This window comes from Elaeis guineensis, chromosome 6, assembly GCF_000442705.2.
Source record: "Elaeis guineensis isolate ETL-2024a chromosome 6, EG11, whole genome shotgun sequence".
Taxonomy (NCBI): Eukaryota; Viridiplantae; Streptophyta; class Magnoliopsida; order Arecales; family Arecaceae; genus Elaeis; species Elaeis guineensis.
In genome coordinates, this window is record NC_025998.2 from 19703173 (window position 1) to 19722038 (window position 18866).

General features: G+C 41.2%; 1 protein-coding gene across 2 annotated transcripts; it reads left to right on the top strand.

The window, feature by feature from the left end:
• The first annotated feature begins 10729 nt into the window (after positions 1-10729).
• On the top strand, positions 10730-18637 carry LOC105034146 (uncharacterized). Of its 2 annotated transcripts, none has more exons than XM_010909193.4 (6): positions 10730-10959; positions 11055-11111; positions 12299-12452; positions 15665-15762; positions 15849-15914; positions 18278-18637. In XM_010909193.4, the coding sequence occupies exons 1-6, from the start codon at positions 10840-10842 to the stop codon at positions 18314-18316; spliced, it is 534 nt and encodes a 177-aa protein (XP_010907495.1). In that variant the 5' UTR covers positions 10730-10839; the 3' UTR covers positions 18317-18637. The 2 variants fall into 2 exon arrangements, with proteins under 2 accessions (XP_010907495.1, XP_073115426.1); XM_073259325.1 differs by lacking the exon at positions 18278-18637 and adding an exon at positions 17962-18175.
• Positions 18638-18866: the final 229 nt, after the last annotated feature.

Genomic DNA, 18866 nt, shown 5'->3' on the forward strand with positions numbered 1-18866 from the left:
CAAATATAAATTCACTAGGGGTTTCAGAAATTACCTCATTTTCGTGTGCCATAAGGCACAGGTTGGCTTGTTCTGTTGAGATTTCCTCATCGGAGCTTGAGTCATCACTCGCACTCCATGTGGCCATCATTGCCTTCTTCTTGAACTTTTTGGGATCTTTCTTCAGTTGTGGACATTCGGATTTGAAATGTCCCGCTTCTTGCACTCGTAGCAGATAAGGGGTTGATCTTTCTCTTTCTCTTTGCTTTGTTCCCCTTTTGTGAATGGCTCTTTCTCATCCCTGTTTCTTTTTCTTAGAAATTTCTTGAATCTCCGAGTGATGAGTGCCATCTCTTCATCCTTTCTTCATCTTCTGTGTCATCAATTTCTTCATCAGGAGAAGCTGTGGATTTGAGGACAATGGTTCTTTTCTTTTTGACTTCATCCTCTTGATGTTGCTTCATGCTAAGCTCATGAGTCATCAAGGATCCAAGAAGCTCTTCTAGAGGTAGAGTGTTCAAGTCCTTCGCTTCTTGGATGGCAGTCACTTTGACTTTCCAAGTTCTTGACAATGACCTGAGAATCTTTCTTACAAGCTCACTGTTAGTATAGGATTGCCAAGACTCTTTAAACCATTAATTATATCAGTAAAGCGAGTAAACATTACAGTTATGGACTCATCATGCTCCATTTTAAACAATTCATATTTATGTACAAGCATGTTTATTTTAGACTCTTTTACTTGATTGGTTCCCTCATGGGTTACTTCTAATCTATCCCATATTTCTTTAGCAGATGAACAAGTAGAAATACGATTAAATTCGTTTGCATCAAGAGCACAATAAAGAACATTCATAGCTTTAGCATTTAATTGTGCCAATTTCTTATCAACCTCATCCCATTCTTTCTCGGATTTGGATGACTCCTCACCATCTATAATTTTAGTGGGTGTGTGAGGACCATTCACTATGATACTCCACATATCATAGTCGAGTGCTTGTATGAATATCTTCATCCGAGCTTTCCAATAGGTGTAATTAGACCCATTGAAAAGTGGAGGTCGGTTGGTGGATTGCCCCTCGGCTAGAGAAGTACCGACATGGATTGCCATAGATCTTTGGCTCTTTGATTGTTTAGATCAAAGAAGGGCTAGAGCACCGGGCTCTGATACCACTTGTTGCCCAGCTATGCAACCCAAGAGGGGGGGTGAATTGGGTTTTAAAAATTTTAAGCTTAACTAATAACTTATGAAAAGTGTTTGTCAAAAGCTAAATGAATGAGGAGAAAAACTTTAGTTCAAAATTAATTACCTAAAGCAAGAATGCAAGGAAATAATGAAGAGTTAAAGAGAAACAATAATGCACACCACAAACACAAGGATTTATAGTGGTTCGGTGCCAACCTTGCACCTACATCCACTCCCCAAGCTCCTACTTGGGAATTCCAATCCACTATACTTGTATTCAACCCGAATACAAATGTCGGAAACTCCGACACTAGCTATCCCAAGCTAGTCCACTTATTTTCCGGGTACAAGCCAACTCAATACACTTCGATTTCAGGTTCGGATCAACCTTTCCTTATTTTGGAACCCCTCCAAAACAAAAACAATCACTCACAAAGAGTAAAATAGTTTATAGCACAAATAAGTACAAGAAAAGCTCCTTTAATGAGCGAATATAACTTTAAATACACTTTACTCAAGTGAAGAAGCCCCTTTTTGGATTTTCTCAAAGTTGGATGGGAATTGATTGAGAGCTTGAGGAGTTGGTGAGCTTTGATTGTTGGCTTCTTGGAGGCTTTAAATGAGCTCTTGGTTAGGGCACAAAAGTTGGCTTGAGAAACCCTCTCTTTTGAATGCTCTTGAATGCTCTCTTGAATGCACTTCAAGTCTCTTTCTTTCTCTTCTTAATGTCTTGATTTTCTCTTCTCAATCTATTTCTTGTTTTCCACCTTTTGAAACTTTTTATAGCTTTAAGAAATAGAGAAAAACATTCTAGGCAGAAAAAGAGCCGTTAGAGCACATTAAATGAGCATTAAAAGCAACTAAAATGGGTTAAAAACTAGCCGTTGCGGACAAATCTCGTCGCAGGGGTCGACTCATGAGTCGACTCATGCCTCAAGGGTCGACTCATGAGTCGACCTCTGTTGCAACGACCAAAAATTTGGTTTCTGAAATTTTTGGCTCAAACTAGCAGAAGTTGACTCATGAGTCGACTCATGCCTTGTGGGTCGACTCATGAGTCGACTCACAGGTCGTGCCAAGCCAAAAATCCAGCATGCCAACAGAAATTTCAGCGTGCCAAGCTGCTCATTGTGCCATGAGCTGACTCATGGAATTCAAACATGCATAACTTCAAAAATACAAGTCCAAAAATAATGAAACTTTCACCAATAGATCACAAATCTTTTGCTCTACCAAATGATACTATTAAATCAGGGTTTTGGTAAAATTACAATTTTACCCCTGAAGAGCATAAAGACTTTTTCAAATAAAAATATTTGTATCCCTTCAATCTGCTTTGTAATCATCAAAATCAATCTAGGAGCAACAAGGAGCGTTGCCGGGTCGAGGTTGCTCGCCTCCAAGAAAAGACGGTCGAAGTAGTCGCCCTCCAAGAGGCCCTGGAAAGAGAGAAACAAGCCCGGGAGGAGGAAAAGCAGACCTTGGAGGAGACGGCGAGGAAGGCGGAGGTCGAGGTCGCCAATTTGATTGAGCAGACTCCAGTCCTGGTCTCGGAGGCCAGGGCTCTTGCGGTAGAGGAGTTCAAGGCCTCCGCAGAGATGAGGGACCTGAACGTCCAATTCGGCCAGGAGGCGTTCATTAAGGGGTTCGAGTTCTGCCAGGAGAGGGTGGTCAGAAAATTTTCGGAGCTCAACCTTAACTTCCTGGGTGAGGAGTCCGAAGATGAGGCCGGTCTCTCTCCTGCCATCACCGCTGCAGCAGCCCCCTCCGGAATGCCGAGCTCTCCAACTCCTGCCCCTGAGGTCTGAGACCTCCGACCTTGTAGTTTTATTTTTCCACAATTTTCCTTTTCCTTCTTGTCTTCAAAGATCATCCAATCAATAAAGTTGAATTTCTTATCGTGGACGGCTTTTTCCTCCTTTTTTTCTTCTTTCTGCTTTTCTTTCTGTGATGAGACGTATCTTGATACTTTTGTCTCCCAATGGTAGCGCCCTGTCGAAGCACTTCCCCTGCCCCTGGGGATCCCGCTGAAGTCGACAATCCAGCGGCTGAAGAAGGAGGTTCTTCAGTTGACAAAGAGGTCAAAGAAGATGGAAGGCGAGCTTCGCAGATTGAGGGAGGGCCATTCTGAAGCCACCGCAGAGGCCACCCGCTTTCGGAATCTCCACGTGAAGGGGATCATGGAGTATAGCTGGAGGAAGGCAGACTTCGCGAAGGAGCTTGAGGAATGCAAGAAGAGCGCCAGCGACCGAATTTGGGCTCAAGCTGCCAAGATCAGCGCTCTCAGGGTGGAACTGTCTGCTGCGAAGGAGAAGATCGATCAGCTGGAAGGGAGTTCATCCCGGCTCTTGGCCCGGGCCGACGGCGATCGGGAGTGGTCGAGGAGGGTCTCCGCCCTTCAGCAGCAGCTTCAAGACGCCGAGATGAGCTACGACGTGCATCGGGCTGGTTGGCGCAGGTAGGTGGATGAATATAAAGGGAGACTCAGGGTGGCGACCGACGAGTCATCCGTCTTCAGAGGCAGCTAGCTGACAGGGCTCAGCCTACTTCCGCTCAGGATTCTGATGAGCTCCAGTCCCTAAGAGGGACCGTTGAAGGGATTTCTGTCGCCCTCGGAGAAAAGACGGCTGAGCTGCAACAACTGAAGATCCAACTGGCATACGAGCAGCGGGCCGTCACGGACGTGGAGGCAAAATCTGAGGTCCTGAGAAAGAGGCATCGAGAGGCGGAGACCGAGAGCCAGCGACTTCGTCGGGCACTCCAGGATGCGCTGCAGAGAAGGAGAGAGCTAGAAGAAGAAATTGAGAATCTAAGGCAGACCTGGATGAGGGGTGGAGCAGATAATTCTAGGTCGGAGGGAGCAGAGCTTCCCTAGTGCTCTTTTCGTCCTTCTGTCTTTTCATGTATATATTTTTCCTTTTATTGTTTCGTCCCGCTTTTGTCGTTTTGCTTTTCTTTCCTTGGCCTTCCGGGCTTTGTAGTGTGTATTTCGGAAATGGAATGAAAAGGAAATTTTGTGTTACTTCGTCTGCGCGTTGTATTAAATTGTCGTCCGTCGAACTTTTCTTGTCGTTCGACTTGTCTGATGTTGACGTCGTTGGGAGGCGCCCAGTCGTCGATACGTTGGCTTGCCTTCCTTGTCATTCATGGGCGCAAGCTCGAGCTTGGAGATCCGAACTTCGCATTACTTCGGGGACGTCGCTGTCTTCTTGACCTGTGTCGAGAGTCTTCTTAGAGGCCGGAGGTGTCTGGTAGGAGCTCCCCGTCTTTGTTGAGACGAGGTTCTTTAGGTCTTTGGTGTGGTTCGTCCTTCATCTGTTTTCGTCGTAGCTCGTCGCTCTTCCTCTTTAATATCCCTCCTCTTCTCAGAGTGAGGGCCCTCCCCTCGCTTTTTGCGGGGTTGCATAGGAGTGTGGAGGTGCCGCTGAGGAGCTTTTTCTCTTCATCCGATCTTGTTGGGCGGTCGGATTTCATCACCATCAGGACGAGATTCTCCTCCTGTTCCTGCGGGGGCACGTAAGGGCCATCGCCATGGTCTCTCCCCCCAATCCTGTCTAAAAGAACCGGACCTTCGACTTTGCTCATGTCAGGATGAGGTTCTCCACCTGTTTCCGTCATAGCTGTGGGGGCGCGTTAGGGCGTTGTATGGCCTCTCCCTCCATCCGGTCTAAAAGAACCGGGCCTTCAACTTTGCTCATGTCAGGACGAGGTTCTCCTCCTGTTCCTGACATGACTGTGGGGGCACATTAGGGCGCTATAAGGCCTCTCTCCCCATCCGATCTAAAAGAACCGGGCCTTTGACTTTGCTCATGTCAGGACGAGGTTCTCCTCCTGTTCCTGACATGACTGTGGGGGCACATTAGGGCGCTGTAAGGCCTCTCCCTCCATCCGGTCTAAAAGAACCAGGCCTTTGACTTTGCTCATGCCAGGACGAGGTTCTCCTCCTGTTCCTGACATGGCTGTGGGGGCACATTAAGGCGCTGTAGGGCCTCTCCCCCATCCGGTCTAAAAGAACCGGACCTTTGACTTTGCTTATGCCAGGACGGGGTTCTCCTCCTGTTCCTGACATGGCTGTGGGGGCGCATTAGGGCGTTGTAAGGCCTCTCCCCCAATCCGATCTCGAGATAATCGGACTTTCATTTTAAGTATGTTAGGACGAGGTTCACCCCCCGTTCCTAACATAACTTTGTTTTAGGCGTTTGAAGGGGTTATACCCAGTCGTGACAAATCCATGCCAAATGGGAAGAGCATGTCAAGTGGAAAGGAATTTAAATTCAAGGTGAAATCGTAAGCGATACAATTACAGGTTTTTCGAGTCCCACGGTTGCGGGAGGTCTGCTCCTCCTTGAGGCCCTCCGGCGATGGAGTCGATGGTCCTGATGGGAGGCCGATCTCCGGGCTGCTCCTCCCTTCTTGGCGGTTCAGGTTGCGGTAGGGTCCTTGGCTGATCTCCTCTACCCTCAGACCGACGTCGGATGAACCTATCAGGTCGACCTCGCCGGATGAGCTCCTCAATCTCATCTCGGAGCTGGATGCATTCCTCCGTGTCGTGGCCGTGGTCGCGGTGGTAGAGACAGAACTTGTTGGGGTTGCGCTTCCCAGGGTGTGTGCGCATCCTCTCCGGCCTAGGGAGCTGCTCCTGACCTCCATCAGTACCTGGGTCTTCGAGGCATTGAGGGGGGCGTAGTTGTGGAACCTTCTCGATGGAGAACCCCGTCGAATCCTGCGATCCGAGCTCCTCTGCCTGCACACCCGGGGTGGAGTATGGGCACGCTTGTGCCCAGGAGGGGATCGAAAATGCGGCCGGACTTCTCTCGACCTTTTTTTGATTGCGGGCTTACTCGAGTCTCCCGTCTGCCGCTCCCTCGCTGTCTCTTCATCCTTCATTTTGAAGGCTTCTTCCGCTCGGGCGTATCCTTCGGCCCGAGCCAATAAATCAGCAAAATCCCTGGGGTACTTTTCTCCAGGGAGAACAAAAGGTCATTCTTCTGAAGGCCGCCCTTCAGAGCGGCCATTGCGACTGATTGGTCCAAGTTCCGGACCTCCAGCATCGCGACGTTGAAACGGTTGATGTAGGCCCGAAGATGGAGCAGGATCGTGGGCATCATAGCGGTCTGCCAGGGAATAGTGGAGCCACGCGGGATCCGTCGCAGGAGGTGGAGCAGAGTCGTGGCCGTCATAGCAGTCTATCAGAGAATGATGGAGCTGCACGGAACCCGTCGCAGGAAGTGGAGCAGGATCGTGGTGGTTGCTGTGTCGCACTAGGGAGTGCAGATCCGTCGGCTGAAGTTCGGCAGCGGTCGGAGTTGGTGACGGAGCCCGGCTCCCGTAGGAGTCCGGGCGGAGTCCTCCTTGCGGTTGAAGTCATGGGCGGAGCCCGACTCCCGTAGGAGTCCGGGCGGAGTCCTCCCAGCAGTTGAAGTCGTGGGCGGAGCCCGGCTCCCGTAGGAGTCCGGGCGGAGTCCTCCTGTAATTAAAGTCAGGTGTGAAGTCCGGCTCTCGTAGGAGTCCGGACGGGACTTACCGGCAGTTGAAGTTGGTGACGGAGCCCGGCTCCCGTAGGAGTCCGGGCGGAGTCCTCCTTGCGGTTGAAGTCGTGGGCGGAGCCCGGCTCCCGTAGGAGTCCGGGCGGAGTCTTCCTCGGAGTCGTGGACGGAGCCCGGCTCCCGTAGGAGTCCGGGCGGAGTCCGCAAGGGTCAATCTCGCTGAGAACTTCGGCTGTGGGTATTTTATACCCAACAGTCCCTAAACATGATTTCTCCATCTCTCGCAATATCCAGATCCGCTCGTCCTCATCAGTTGTAGATAGAGCACGATGAGTGTCTAACATAAGACCCGACAAACGATCAATCTACATAACAAAAAAAATTAGCAATACATTATAGATCATAAAATAAAGATATATTGTAATTATATAAAATATTTTGCATTAATGATGAGAAGTAAAATGAAGACTTAATGAATTGAAATTCAATATGAGATTGATATAAGACATAATTTCTGAGGCCTTACCAACATGCGCATAATAGAACTCTCACCCTCGTATCCTGAAACTGTATATCGAGGCTGTCCAATGACTGATACTGTAATGCTAAGAAATCAAGTCATGTAGTCTTCGGTATATAGATGATCTCCCAATATGTTATCACCATGAACTATATGATCTCGTCGTGCATTACAAATGGTGATATATTTTGCATGTCGATACGTCAGTTAATATGAGCTCTCCCTCGTCGATCAATACGATGAATTCACTCACTAGTATCAAACTATTCTGAGATGCCCTGAATCCAGCCAAACTGCCATAGCACACAATCTGAAAGGTGCTACTCCACTACATCAAAATAAATAAGAGATATCCTAGCAGTCCATATATCATGTCTATCCATGCAAATCTATGGTAATATGAATAATATCTGATATGTGTATGGCTCCCACAAAAACTGATAGGGTTAAAAATAAAGTCAGATTAGTAAGCTCATTTTTCAATAGATTATGAATACTATAAAATAATATTTGTACATAAATTAAAATTATCCGTCTACATATATCAGTCAATGTATCTAGCTGACATCTATAAACTCATGCCATATTTGTCGACACATGGTAAACGTTGAATATAATGTTCTATCTGCTTGACAATATGTTCACATTAATTGGATTTCATCGGATTAAAAATAATAGTAAGTTGCAAGTAATGAAATTAATATTTGTATATATATATCCCCAGTATGCATCTAATCTGAATGGAACATCGGGTTCGTGCTGCTTTGGTGGCGTCTCAAGCAACTGTCTCCATAATGGACTGATAGTTGGCATCTTCTCCCATGCCCAAATCTGCCAATTTCAAAAAAATTATATATGGTATGCCCAATCAGAGCTATAATAGAATGTAAAAAATTAAAATTTGTATGTCATATACTTGCAATAATTCAAGATAACCATCGATCTTTGACTGGTCTGCCGTAGAACCCCGACACATAGCCCTATACAGACAAGCTAGTACTGCACTACTCCAATTGAGCCTACGAGTGAAATCAAAATCTTCTAATAATGATAAAAACATTAACTTCACCTTGTTAGATAAAAAATCAGGCAAAAATGCATCCCTTAATAATCGCAGTACGTAGCTCCTAATATATTGTCGCATCATCTTCTCTAATGCATCATCTCGAATGTGCAAATGTCAATAATAATCATCCAAACACTCTATCCTCAATCATGAATGATCAAAGAACTATGCCCCAGGCTGAAATTCTAGTAATCAGTAGCACATAGCCTGCCACTTTGGAATGCTAGGAGTGTGATCGGCTCATGTAACTGCCTCACTATCAACTGATAGTCCGATAAGGACACTAACATCTTATAATGTGATGATCGCCTCACCAAATAGAAGATGAAATGTGTGTATCTCTGGACGTCATCTCTCAAGTAAGGTGGTAATATGACCAATGTCCATCTATATCCATCTAATCCGATACACTCCATAAAATCTCATATATCATAAATAATCTATAACTCTATCTGGGATATCTTTCATCCTCCATATATCAGCACCGGCTCATCGTAATTAGAGGTATCTAGGCCCCTACAATAAGATAGAATAATTAGATAACATATATCTCTCAAACAAGATTCTTTTTACAAAAATATAAATAGTAAAATTAGAAATAGAATGCTTACATTACCATCTAAGATGACATGTGAGCAATGGATCTCTTGTAATGTATGAATATTGCGGCCTCGAGTGTTCGGATGCCATCCCTTGTAAGCCATAACACACTAATGACTCCAAAACAATGACATACATCTCAAATGTATCAGAGCATGAGAAAAATGATACTAATTCATTTCATGAGAAATATAACTCTGCAATCATACATAGAATAATAGATAAAATAATACACAGCTCGGGACATAGATCACATAATAGTTCAACTATCAAAAATGCATAAAATAATATATAACTTTAAAAATACATAGAGTAATATATCTGCTGTCTTTAATATCTTCCACTGCTTGAAGTTGATGTGTGTGGAAGTAACCTAGGATAACGACGACGATCATGACCATGTTTCCTACAAATACCACAATGATTCTTGCTTTTATTTGCTTATTATCTATCTCATTTCACAACCTTGTTAACTTTGGCATGCCTTTCTACTTAGGTCTCAAACAATGATGATCAGGAGTACATGTGAACATGTATGTGGACATCCAATAATTTTTATGTGGTAATGGATAAAATTCGTCACTCCAAGCTTTCATGTATGCCGTAACTGTGTATGCATCATCCATGAATCTACTAAAATATACAGCAATTTTTTGGCACACAGCTAAAACGTGTGAATAAGGATATCTCTAGATGCTCCACTTTTCACAAGAATATTTTCTATCACTTAAAGTCACAGTTTGAGAATTTTTTCCACCTCTTAACTCTGCATTTGCTCTCCTCGTATGCACTTCATATATGTCTCGTTGGATATTGAATGCTATTACAGTATGTTGGTTAGCTTTAACTAGATCTTCTGCAATCTTAATTGCAACATGAGGAGTAAAAAAATTATTTGGGTTCTCCTACACATATCTTGAAGCTTGGGCATGTCTCGTATTAAAATATTTTATAAGATGGTAAAATATCAATTGAACACAAGCTGTAATTAGCACATTTCTAGCTCCTTATAAGATATTGTTAAAAATCTTCGACAAATTTGTAGTTAAAACATCACAGCGCATGCCAGCATCATGTACCAATGTCCACTTCTTTGGTTCCAACTTAAACAGCCAACTCCAAGCCTCTACATTACTATCTTGATCTACCCATAATAAAGTCGAGCTTGCGAACTTAATGAGTGCTCCCTGCTTGCCATACTGCTCTTTTGAGCTGTAATTTTTAAAGTGAGTGTTGAAATTACTGCATATATGTCTTAAGCAGTATTAGTGATAAGCACAAGAGGGTGTAGTCGAACAGGGAGAGGAGGGAGCGTCGGGCGGCTGGCCGATCGGACAAAGGGAGAGAGAAGAGATGACCAGCAAGGGGGCTGGGGGAGGAAGAGGGGGAGGGGGAGAGAGAAGGAAGAGGGGTGGGGGGAGGGAGGAGAGGGGAAGAGACTGGGAGGAGGAGGGTGTGGCGGCTTATCGGAAGGGATTGACATCGTCGGAGAAGAAGAAGGAGGCGGCATAAGAAGAAAGAGAGATATATAACGTATAAATGCTATTTTGAATGGCGTTTTTAAAAATGCATTCATAATGATGCTTTCATGCAATTTTATTTTTAGGGTTCTACGTAGGGTGAATGATTGGATCAAATAAACGTCATTTGGAATGACATTTTATCCGTAAAAAATATCAGTCTAAATAATATTTTTTTATTTTATATTATTTTGATAAATAAATTGAAATATGTATTAAATTAATAAATAAAATTTTAAAATATATCAATACAATAAAGGTCTCAACATGGTAACATCAAACACGAACGTGGTCAATCCATCCTCCCAGCTGAATCTTAAACATACGAGCCCGAACTCGAACTGATCCAGTTGGATCTAAATATTGATCGATGGAATTACGTGGTTTGACTGGGGTAGCCCAGTCCAGAGATTCTTTGACTTCCACTGCCATGTAGTGGAGAGGAGTCTCCGTTCCGTCTTTCGCGGCTCTGGCAAGAAGGCATGGAGAAGGGCAAGGGCTTGGCTCGAAAATGGGCGGTGGAATTCGCCGAGAATACTTCTTCTTCTTCTTACTCAGGCGTTCCAGATCCTATCGGTTTCAATCGATCTATTCAAGATCTCGTACGATTCAACCCCTTCACCCCTCCTTGGTTCTTCTATTTTTTTTTTTGTAGCGATTTTTATGAAGAATTGGAGCTTTCCTGTTCTACGTGCAGGACGACGCTAATGGGGGAAGGCAGAAGAAGGACGCGGAGGCGGCGTGGAAGTCGCAGGTGCGTGAATAGGATTTTTTGTTGCATTAGTGTAATTTCGGGATCGATGGGTTTCTCTTTCTTGATGGCAGTTAGGATTTTGGTTAGGGTTTTTCTTCGTTTTTCTTTTTCCCATGCAATTTGTTTTCGAAACGTTTGTTCTTTTTCCTTTTTGGGAATTGGTTTTAAATTTACCATTTATGATGCTTTATATTGCGTATCGTAGCCATTTTCTGTCATTGGATAAATAATTGATTGCAACACCAGTCAATTCGACTGATGGGTGCCTTATGTTCGGATTAAATTTTCACGTGTTTTGGATAAAATTACCCTTATTTATTTTGGTTTTTATGATATTTTTTTGTATTTGAATGCGATCCAATTCCGAACTGTGGTCATAAATTGCAGTCATTAAAATGACGTTTAGTATAGGTGCAAAGTCCCTCCTTCCAAAAATAAATAAATAAAATGTTAGAATAAATAGATAAATATTTTTGTTCTAGTTTAATCAACTGTTAGATTGATGTTTGGTGTGGGTGCTAGTTATGCAACTATCCTCCAACTCAACACACAAACACAAACCAAAAAGGAAAAAAAGAAAAAAAGAAAAAGAAAGAAGAAAGAAAAATATAAAATGCTAAGTAGATAATAAGACAAAAAATAAAAATGCAAATATAATCCAGCCAACATAAACTGGAATATATAGAACATTCTATTGAAGTGTGTAAATAAAAAAAACTGAAGCATATGGAAGTTAAAAATAGAATAAAATGAAATAAAACAAAACTAGGAGGCCATGAAAAGAATATGCAAAACTCAAAAAGCAAAGGAAAAAAAATAGTCTCAGGGATCAGTTTGTATTGATTTATTCTGAGTAAACACTGGCACCCAATGTTGGGTCAATACTGGGTGGTAGCTGCTAGTCTGATTGAACCCGACATTGACGCAGCTCTATACCCATTCACTATCAAGACGAAATTTCTAATTTTCTTTTTCAGCAGAGGATGCAATTATCAACATGGAAGAACACAACATGTGCTCAAATCTTTGATTTTTTTTTTTTTTAATATTTTCATTGTGCAATCAGATTGCTTTTCATGTTCTAGTTTGCATTATTATTGCACTAATGCCATGATACCCTTGGGCTCCACTATTGATATCTATATGCATCATATTAATCTATTTCTCCATCATTTTGCTGTGAGAAGAAAGCTTGGGAAGTGGCTCAAGCACCGTTGAAGAACTTGTTTATGATGGGCTTCATGATGTGGATGGCTGGAAGCACAGTCCACTTGTTCAGTATTGGCATAACATTCTCTGCTCTTTGGCAGCCAATAAGCGCCCTTCAAGGTGTCGGAAAGGGTATGTTACACTAGTTAAGTTTTCTTTTTCTTTAATTATGCAAGCATTGGTGGTAAATTTTTTATTTCAGTACTGAGTTGACCTCATCTGTATATATCTTGTGCTCTGCCACAGTTATTAGTTTTTCAAGATTTTTTTCTTCAAATGTGTTTTGACTGTGAAATCAATGTTAAATTGTTACCTGATAGATCATTTGGTAAGTACTGAGACATACTTTGTTGGTTATAAAACTTCTGTGATGAAAGGACAACCCTTTGTGATCCCATAGGCATGGATGAGATCAAACAAAGAGGGGAAAGCTGATGTTTGAAAGAGGAATATGCATTCATGGTTGTGGCACAGATGATGAGCTAAATAGTCATGCTCTACACAATCCCAAATGTCAATTCCATTGATAAGAGGCTTTGACTATTGGAGGTCTGTTAGACTTGTTCTCAATGTGGGAATTGACTTTTTGGAGTAAATGTGAACCAATCATCAATACTAATATTCATTTATTACCCAAAGAGCAGTGGTATTCTTATGTGCATATTTGCTTTAAGCTGGAGGAAAATGACGTGTTCTAAGATATGAAAAAGTTTCAAATTAAACCATTTATACATGGAAATTGCAACGAATCTGACTTGTAAGATAGTGTCAAAAATTATTGATTAAATTGTGGATAATCCATGACATATATTGATAAATCAGTTAAAAGCATAATTTACTTAGATTTTCAAAAGTACGATGCATGTTCTCGTTGAAATATCTGTGAAGCATAGGGGGAGAAAAATCAGTAAGGTTAGGATAATTCAAAGAATTATTTGAACTAATAATTTCTACAGATAAGGAAATGGTATTATAAGTTCAGCTGTGTGGTTTTGCACATGCTGAAGTGCTGAGGGACAGAAACAACTTCTTGTACTTGATGTCAAGGAGGCAGATGTATTTAATTATGTTTTCTTAACCAGGACTCTGTATTTAGAATGGTAAAGATAAGATACTGTCAAATCAAAATACAGGTAAAACAATTGTGATAAAATAAGACTTCAATTAAATAGTTATAAGCAGTCAACTTATCACGAATGTACAAATAAAAACACCTTGTAACTAAGAAGAATGCAGTTCATTTCACCAAAATCCTGGAGCAAGTTCTTAACATAATATTTATAACTATACAATGGGAAGCACATTAGTCAAAAAAGATGCACAATTGAATACAGCTTTAAACAATGCAGAAAATGACCATATAACAAAATGATATGTTGAATATATGATAATGACCTGACACTACTGCAGTTTCTACAAGGGAATTCAAGTAGGCCAGATTTGGATCTATTTTGGAATTTACTGTCCTAAAAAACATTAAAATGAGGCTTGCTTCATTTGGCGTCAACAATAGCCTCTGTTTGGAGTCAGATGTCTTTACATGAATTTTAAAGAGAACAGGAATAAGCATGGTTTACTGAACCATCCTGAACCGAACGGTTCTAGACAGTCATACTGGCTGCAAATTAGGATGGTTTGACTCTCCAAACCGGAACACAGGACGAGGGAAAAGGAAAGAGAGCAAAAGAGAGGAAGAGAGATAGAGAGGAGGGGAGGAAAAGAGGGGGCGACACTATTGGAGGGCCGGTGGTGGTCCGCTGAGGCCACCGGAGGGCAGCAAGGCCTCTGCTGTGCCCAATAGGATGTTTAATTGAGAGAGATAGAGAGAGAGAGGAGATGTGAGCATACCATAGGCAGCCAGTCGGCGGAGAGGGTGTCGGATGACCATCGTGGCCATCGGACGATGGAAAAAGCACAAGTGGAGCCACGGCCGTGGAATAGGGGCGACTATCCCTATTCATCATTTTTTTTTTAAAACGATGATGGCTTCACCGTGGTCAGGCTTTTCTATAAAATTTCATAAAAACAAGGGCGATCATTCCTATTTCACGTCTGCAGAGCTACGGGCCATAAATTCACCGTTTGACGACCATGGCGGCCAACTGGAGGTGCTCTGACAACCTCTCCGCCGACTTTTTCTCCCTCCTTTTCTTTTCCTCCCCCCCTCTCTCTCTCGGCAATGATTTGGTGAAGGTAGCAGAGGCCTTGGCAGCCCTTTAAGTGTGCCCACGGTCTGCCTATGGCCACTGCCAGCATCTTCTCCGGTCACCCTCTCCCTTCCTCTCTCTTCTCCATCCCCCTCCCTCCCCCTCCCCTCTCTCTCTTTTTCTCCTCCCTGGTTCATTTCTTCGCTTCTATGTCAGTTCGCGCTGGTCTGATCTAGTACAAACCCGTATCGACTCTTATCATCGGCTAGCTGGCAAGGGTTCCGGCACTAGTTCCATGGATCTTGGGAATAAGGAATCCACCATCTAGAACAAGGGCTTTGTTTCATCTTCTTTTTTTTTTTTTGGCTCTCTTAAATAGATATTTTGTGAGATTTTTTGTTATTGTGGGAATCCATTTGTTTAGATGTTCCATCAGACTTGCTTTCTTCACCTCTTCTTTCTATTGTAGTATTCGGGCCAGCTGCCATACTGTTAGTACAAGAGATATGGCTGCAGATTGTGGGCCACAAAATCTTCATGGAGAAATCTAAATGATTTTCTCTTTTATATATTTCCCTTTTTGCCCTCTTTCTCATATCTTCTTCTTAACTACCTCTCCTCTTCTCATTTCCGAACTTTTCTCTTATGTATCGAGCATGATGTGTGATGTCAATTGTTCACTACTGTCAGAGCTTTAAACCATCATGACAAGAATGTGTCTTTAAATATATTTTACCAGCATGTCATTCCATTTTTTTGTGTACTTCGTCTAAAATTACATGCATTTTTTTTTTCTTTTCTTTTTCTTTGCAAGAACTCAGTGTTGGTTTCCTTGCATGTTTATATGTGAATTACGCAAACTGCACTGTTTACACACCTGGCTATTCATGTTCATACTCACATCCCAAAATTGGAATGCAGCATCCTAGCTGAAGTGAGGACTTATATTGTTTTTCTATGAAATGGTAATATGCCTGGCATTAAATGCTCTTGGAAAGACTATAATATTCTTTCCTGCCGATGGCTTCATTTTAACTGAAAAATTAAGCACCTTATAGTGCTATTTATTCTCTCCTTTGTGCAGTAGTATTATCCTATTTGACATCATTGGTTAAGATGCATCTTTTTCCCTTTTTCTTGTGAGTGAAGATGTATAATGTCTTAAGCCTTGCATGCCTTTGCAATTTCTTATTGCAGTTTTTGAACCTTACAAAGATTCAAGGGTGGATATTCTGGCACCCAAGTTGCTATTCATTGCCCTTAACTTGGTTGGTCTGGCCTTGGGTGTATGGAAGGTAAGTTGGGCTAATTCTAAAACTGACACACTTCATTCAATTTATACTTCATTCTTGATCTTATGGTTGTCTTTCATATGTGAAAGCTGAATACATTGGGTCTTCTTCCAACGCATGCATCAGACTGGGTTTCATCTCTACCCCCTGCTCAGGTATCTCCTTTTACTCAGATACATCTGTTATGTTGGTAGACTACCATGATCTTTTCTACTATTCTCTTTTATTTTCTTCCTTTCATTGTCTTTTCTGAAGGCTAGTGAAAAGCTGGTGCACATGGTAAGAATGTAGCATCAATTTTCAGCTTATTCAACTTTTCAAATTCTTAAAATATAAAATACGTTGACTCAGCTTGAATGTTACTTGCCCACTCTGTGAATTTTAGATGCAGCAAGATTTGAATGTTACCCAGCAATCACAGTTATGGAGTAGCATGTTTTTAGGAGTCATGATTTCATATGCTATCTGCTGGTTCAGTGCCAAACTAAAATGGTGCATACCTCGTGTATCAAGGGAGAATTAATCACATGAAGTTATTTACTATTTATAATCATTTCTTGGAACCCCTTTTGTTTTTTTGGAAATAATTCTGAATTATATATCATATGTTTTGATCTATTACTAATTCAGCTGAATTTCACTTTGAAGATGATAATTCAAACTGCGTTGTCCATTGTTCCCCTAAATTTTTTTCTAAAACTCTCATTAGGACTGATTTAATTTGATGTAATCATGTGGAGGGATGGCTTGTTTATAATATCAATCTTAAGTTTAGAAATATTGGAAATATTAATACCAGTCTGTTTTTTCATTTGGGATTTATAAGGGTAAATTTACCTGTCTTCATTATTAAATGACCTATTTTCAGTGTCACAAATGTGCTTTCATAAAATTCATGTATCCACAATTTTTTGTCCCAGAAAAGGAAAGTGAAAAACCCTGTGGATGTTTGACTATGTTGCACAGCCATGCAGATGAAGAGCATCTACTCCATTTTCTCGAGTTATGTGTCAAGTCCACGCCAAGTAGCAAGATATATGACTTATTGGACGTAAACCATGTGAGGGTTGCATGTTTTGCACAAGTTCAGAAACCTCTTGGTTTCAGTTTTATCTTCAGCCAGCTCAATTGAGCTTTTCTTCTGGCGATTTCAGTAGTTTGGGCAGTTTTGATTTAGGTTGCAGAGTTTTGAAACCACCATTCAGATGGAAAAGATAAATCTTAAAGTCCTAAAAAATGAAGAAAAAGGTTATATAAGAGGCATCATTTTAGAGTATAGTTATACTGGATGCTTTTCAGGTTTTTTTTAATTGTACCTTCTAAAATTTGGAGTTGGACTCCAAAGATGTTCTCGACCCACTATGCTAATGTTAAAAGTGAGCTTTTATTCTTTTAAGAGATTGGTCCATAATGCAGCATTAAAATAAGTAAACAACTTTGAAAAATGCCATTTTTCTAAAATCTTTAAGGTCAGTGGAAATTTAAGATGAGAAACTTGCATGTTGGAAGATCTTAACAAAATATCTTTTAATATTATGTTTTCTACTGTATGCATTAATTACAATTATTTTTTCTACATATGTGATAACCCCTATTCTTCCTCTTGTTTGTCAGGCATTTGGAAACATGTTTAAATCCAATTCTCATATCTGTGTCTATGCAATACTCGATGATGATTCTGTATAAACTATAGAATAGTGATTCAGACGTATGCATACCTTCATGGGCTTTGAAGCTGGATACTATGTTCAGGAACTCAAGTTCATTTTTCACTACTTCATATTCAAAATTTACAAATTTATTATTTAAACCCAATCTACTTCAAAAATTTTTCCTCATTCTCCGGAACATCTGCCACAAAATATCTTAAACTTGAAATACAAAGTCTCTTGAATTTCTTGCAACAATAAACTCAAAGGCCTCCAACTCTCTCAAAACCTCCAAAAATCATATTTGTGATAAAAATGAGTTTTCCTTATGCATGTGTGCTCAGGTGTGGTCCTATAGGCTGGTTGAGTTAATTTTAAACCGAATTGTAAAGTACTGGTTTTGTGGCTTTGGAGCTTTGGTTGAGATTTAAAACTATGGTTGCAATATTAGTATAGGAGTTCTCATTTACACAATTTCATAGATAGGATTCACCTTCATTTTTTAACATTCTATGTGTCAGGTCTTACTCTATTAACTTACCCATGTCATCAGGGGAGCATGCTAGGTTGGACAAAAGGATTAGTTGTTAATGCACTTGGTGCATAATACCCTATGCAGGAAAGCTCCTTCTGCCTTTGTTCTTCGGCATTGCATACTAAACACTTGGAATCAATGTTTCTGTTGGCTCATACGGAATGCATCAAAATGTCAATTTCATTGTGTCAAAGTGCAAAATCAACCTGCATGTAGTGTAACAATGAACATCGGACAACATTGTGCTTGAGAATGCATTCAACATGTTTACATTTCTATGAACATTTAAGTCCTATGTAAGCTGATGCTTATGGTTGTATACCATGTTTCATAGGAGGTCGAGTTTTCTGGTGGGGTTCTTCCAACGTATTGATGTTCTAATGCCTAATCTCTATTCACTGCATCGAACTAGTTGAAGATGTGGAATCTTGGTACGTTGGATGCTGATGCTGATGCTGGTGCTAGATCAAATTTTTTGCTCTCGGAGGTTTTGATAGCTTGATGTGCTAGTGGACTTTTGCTTGTGTAGTTTTACAGTTTCTTGTTGTTTTATGCTATATGCATGGCTCCATTTTTCTTCTTTTCAAAGAACCAAGTTAACCTTATTATGTTATGTTTATTGACTAGAATGTGCATTTTGGGTGTGTTTTTACAGTCATAATTGAGAGATCTATGTTAATTATAGTTTGTGATACATATTTCTCTCTCATTTGCTGCAATGATGCTAATGAGTATTGATTACATGATGCAGCTTTAGTAATGTTTGTCTGGAGACTAGATGATTTGTTATTCGAATTAAATTTCAAACTTGTAGAAAGTTTTTTTTTTTGTTCTTTTTTATTTTTGAGAATAATGATTGGCAGAAGCCCCGCTGAAACCTGGCGAGGGTGAGATTTGAATCTAGGCCACTGGGATCAACACTT

Bases quoted from the DNA above. Each gene is read 5' to 3' on its own strand.
- LOC105034146 (XM_073259325.1), top strand. From the start codon at position 10,840: ATGGAGAAGGGCAAGGGCTTGGCTCGAAAATGGGCGGTGGAATTCGCC. The intron at 10,960-11,054 runs GTACGATTCAAC...TTCTACGTGCAG, and splicing joins ATCGATCTATTCAAGATCTC to GACGACGCTAATGGGGGAAG. The intron at 15,915-17,961 runs GTATCTCCTTTT...CCATGTCATCAG, and splicing joins CATCTCTACCCCCTGCTCAG to GGGAGCATGCTAGGTTGGAC.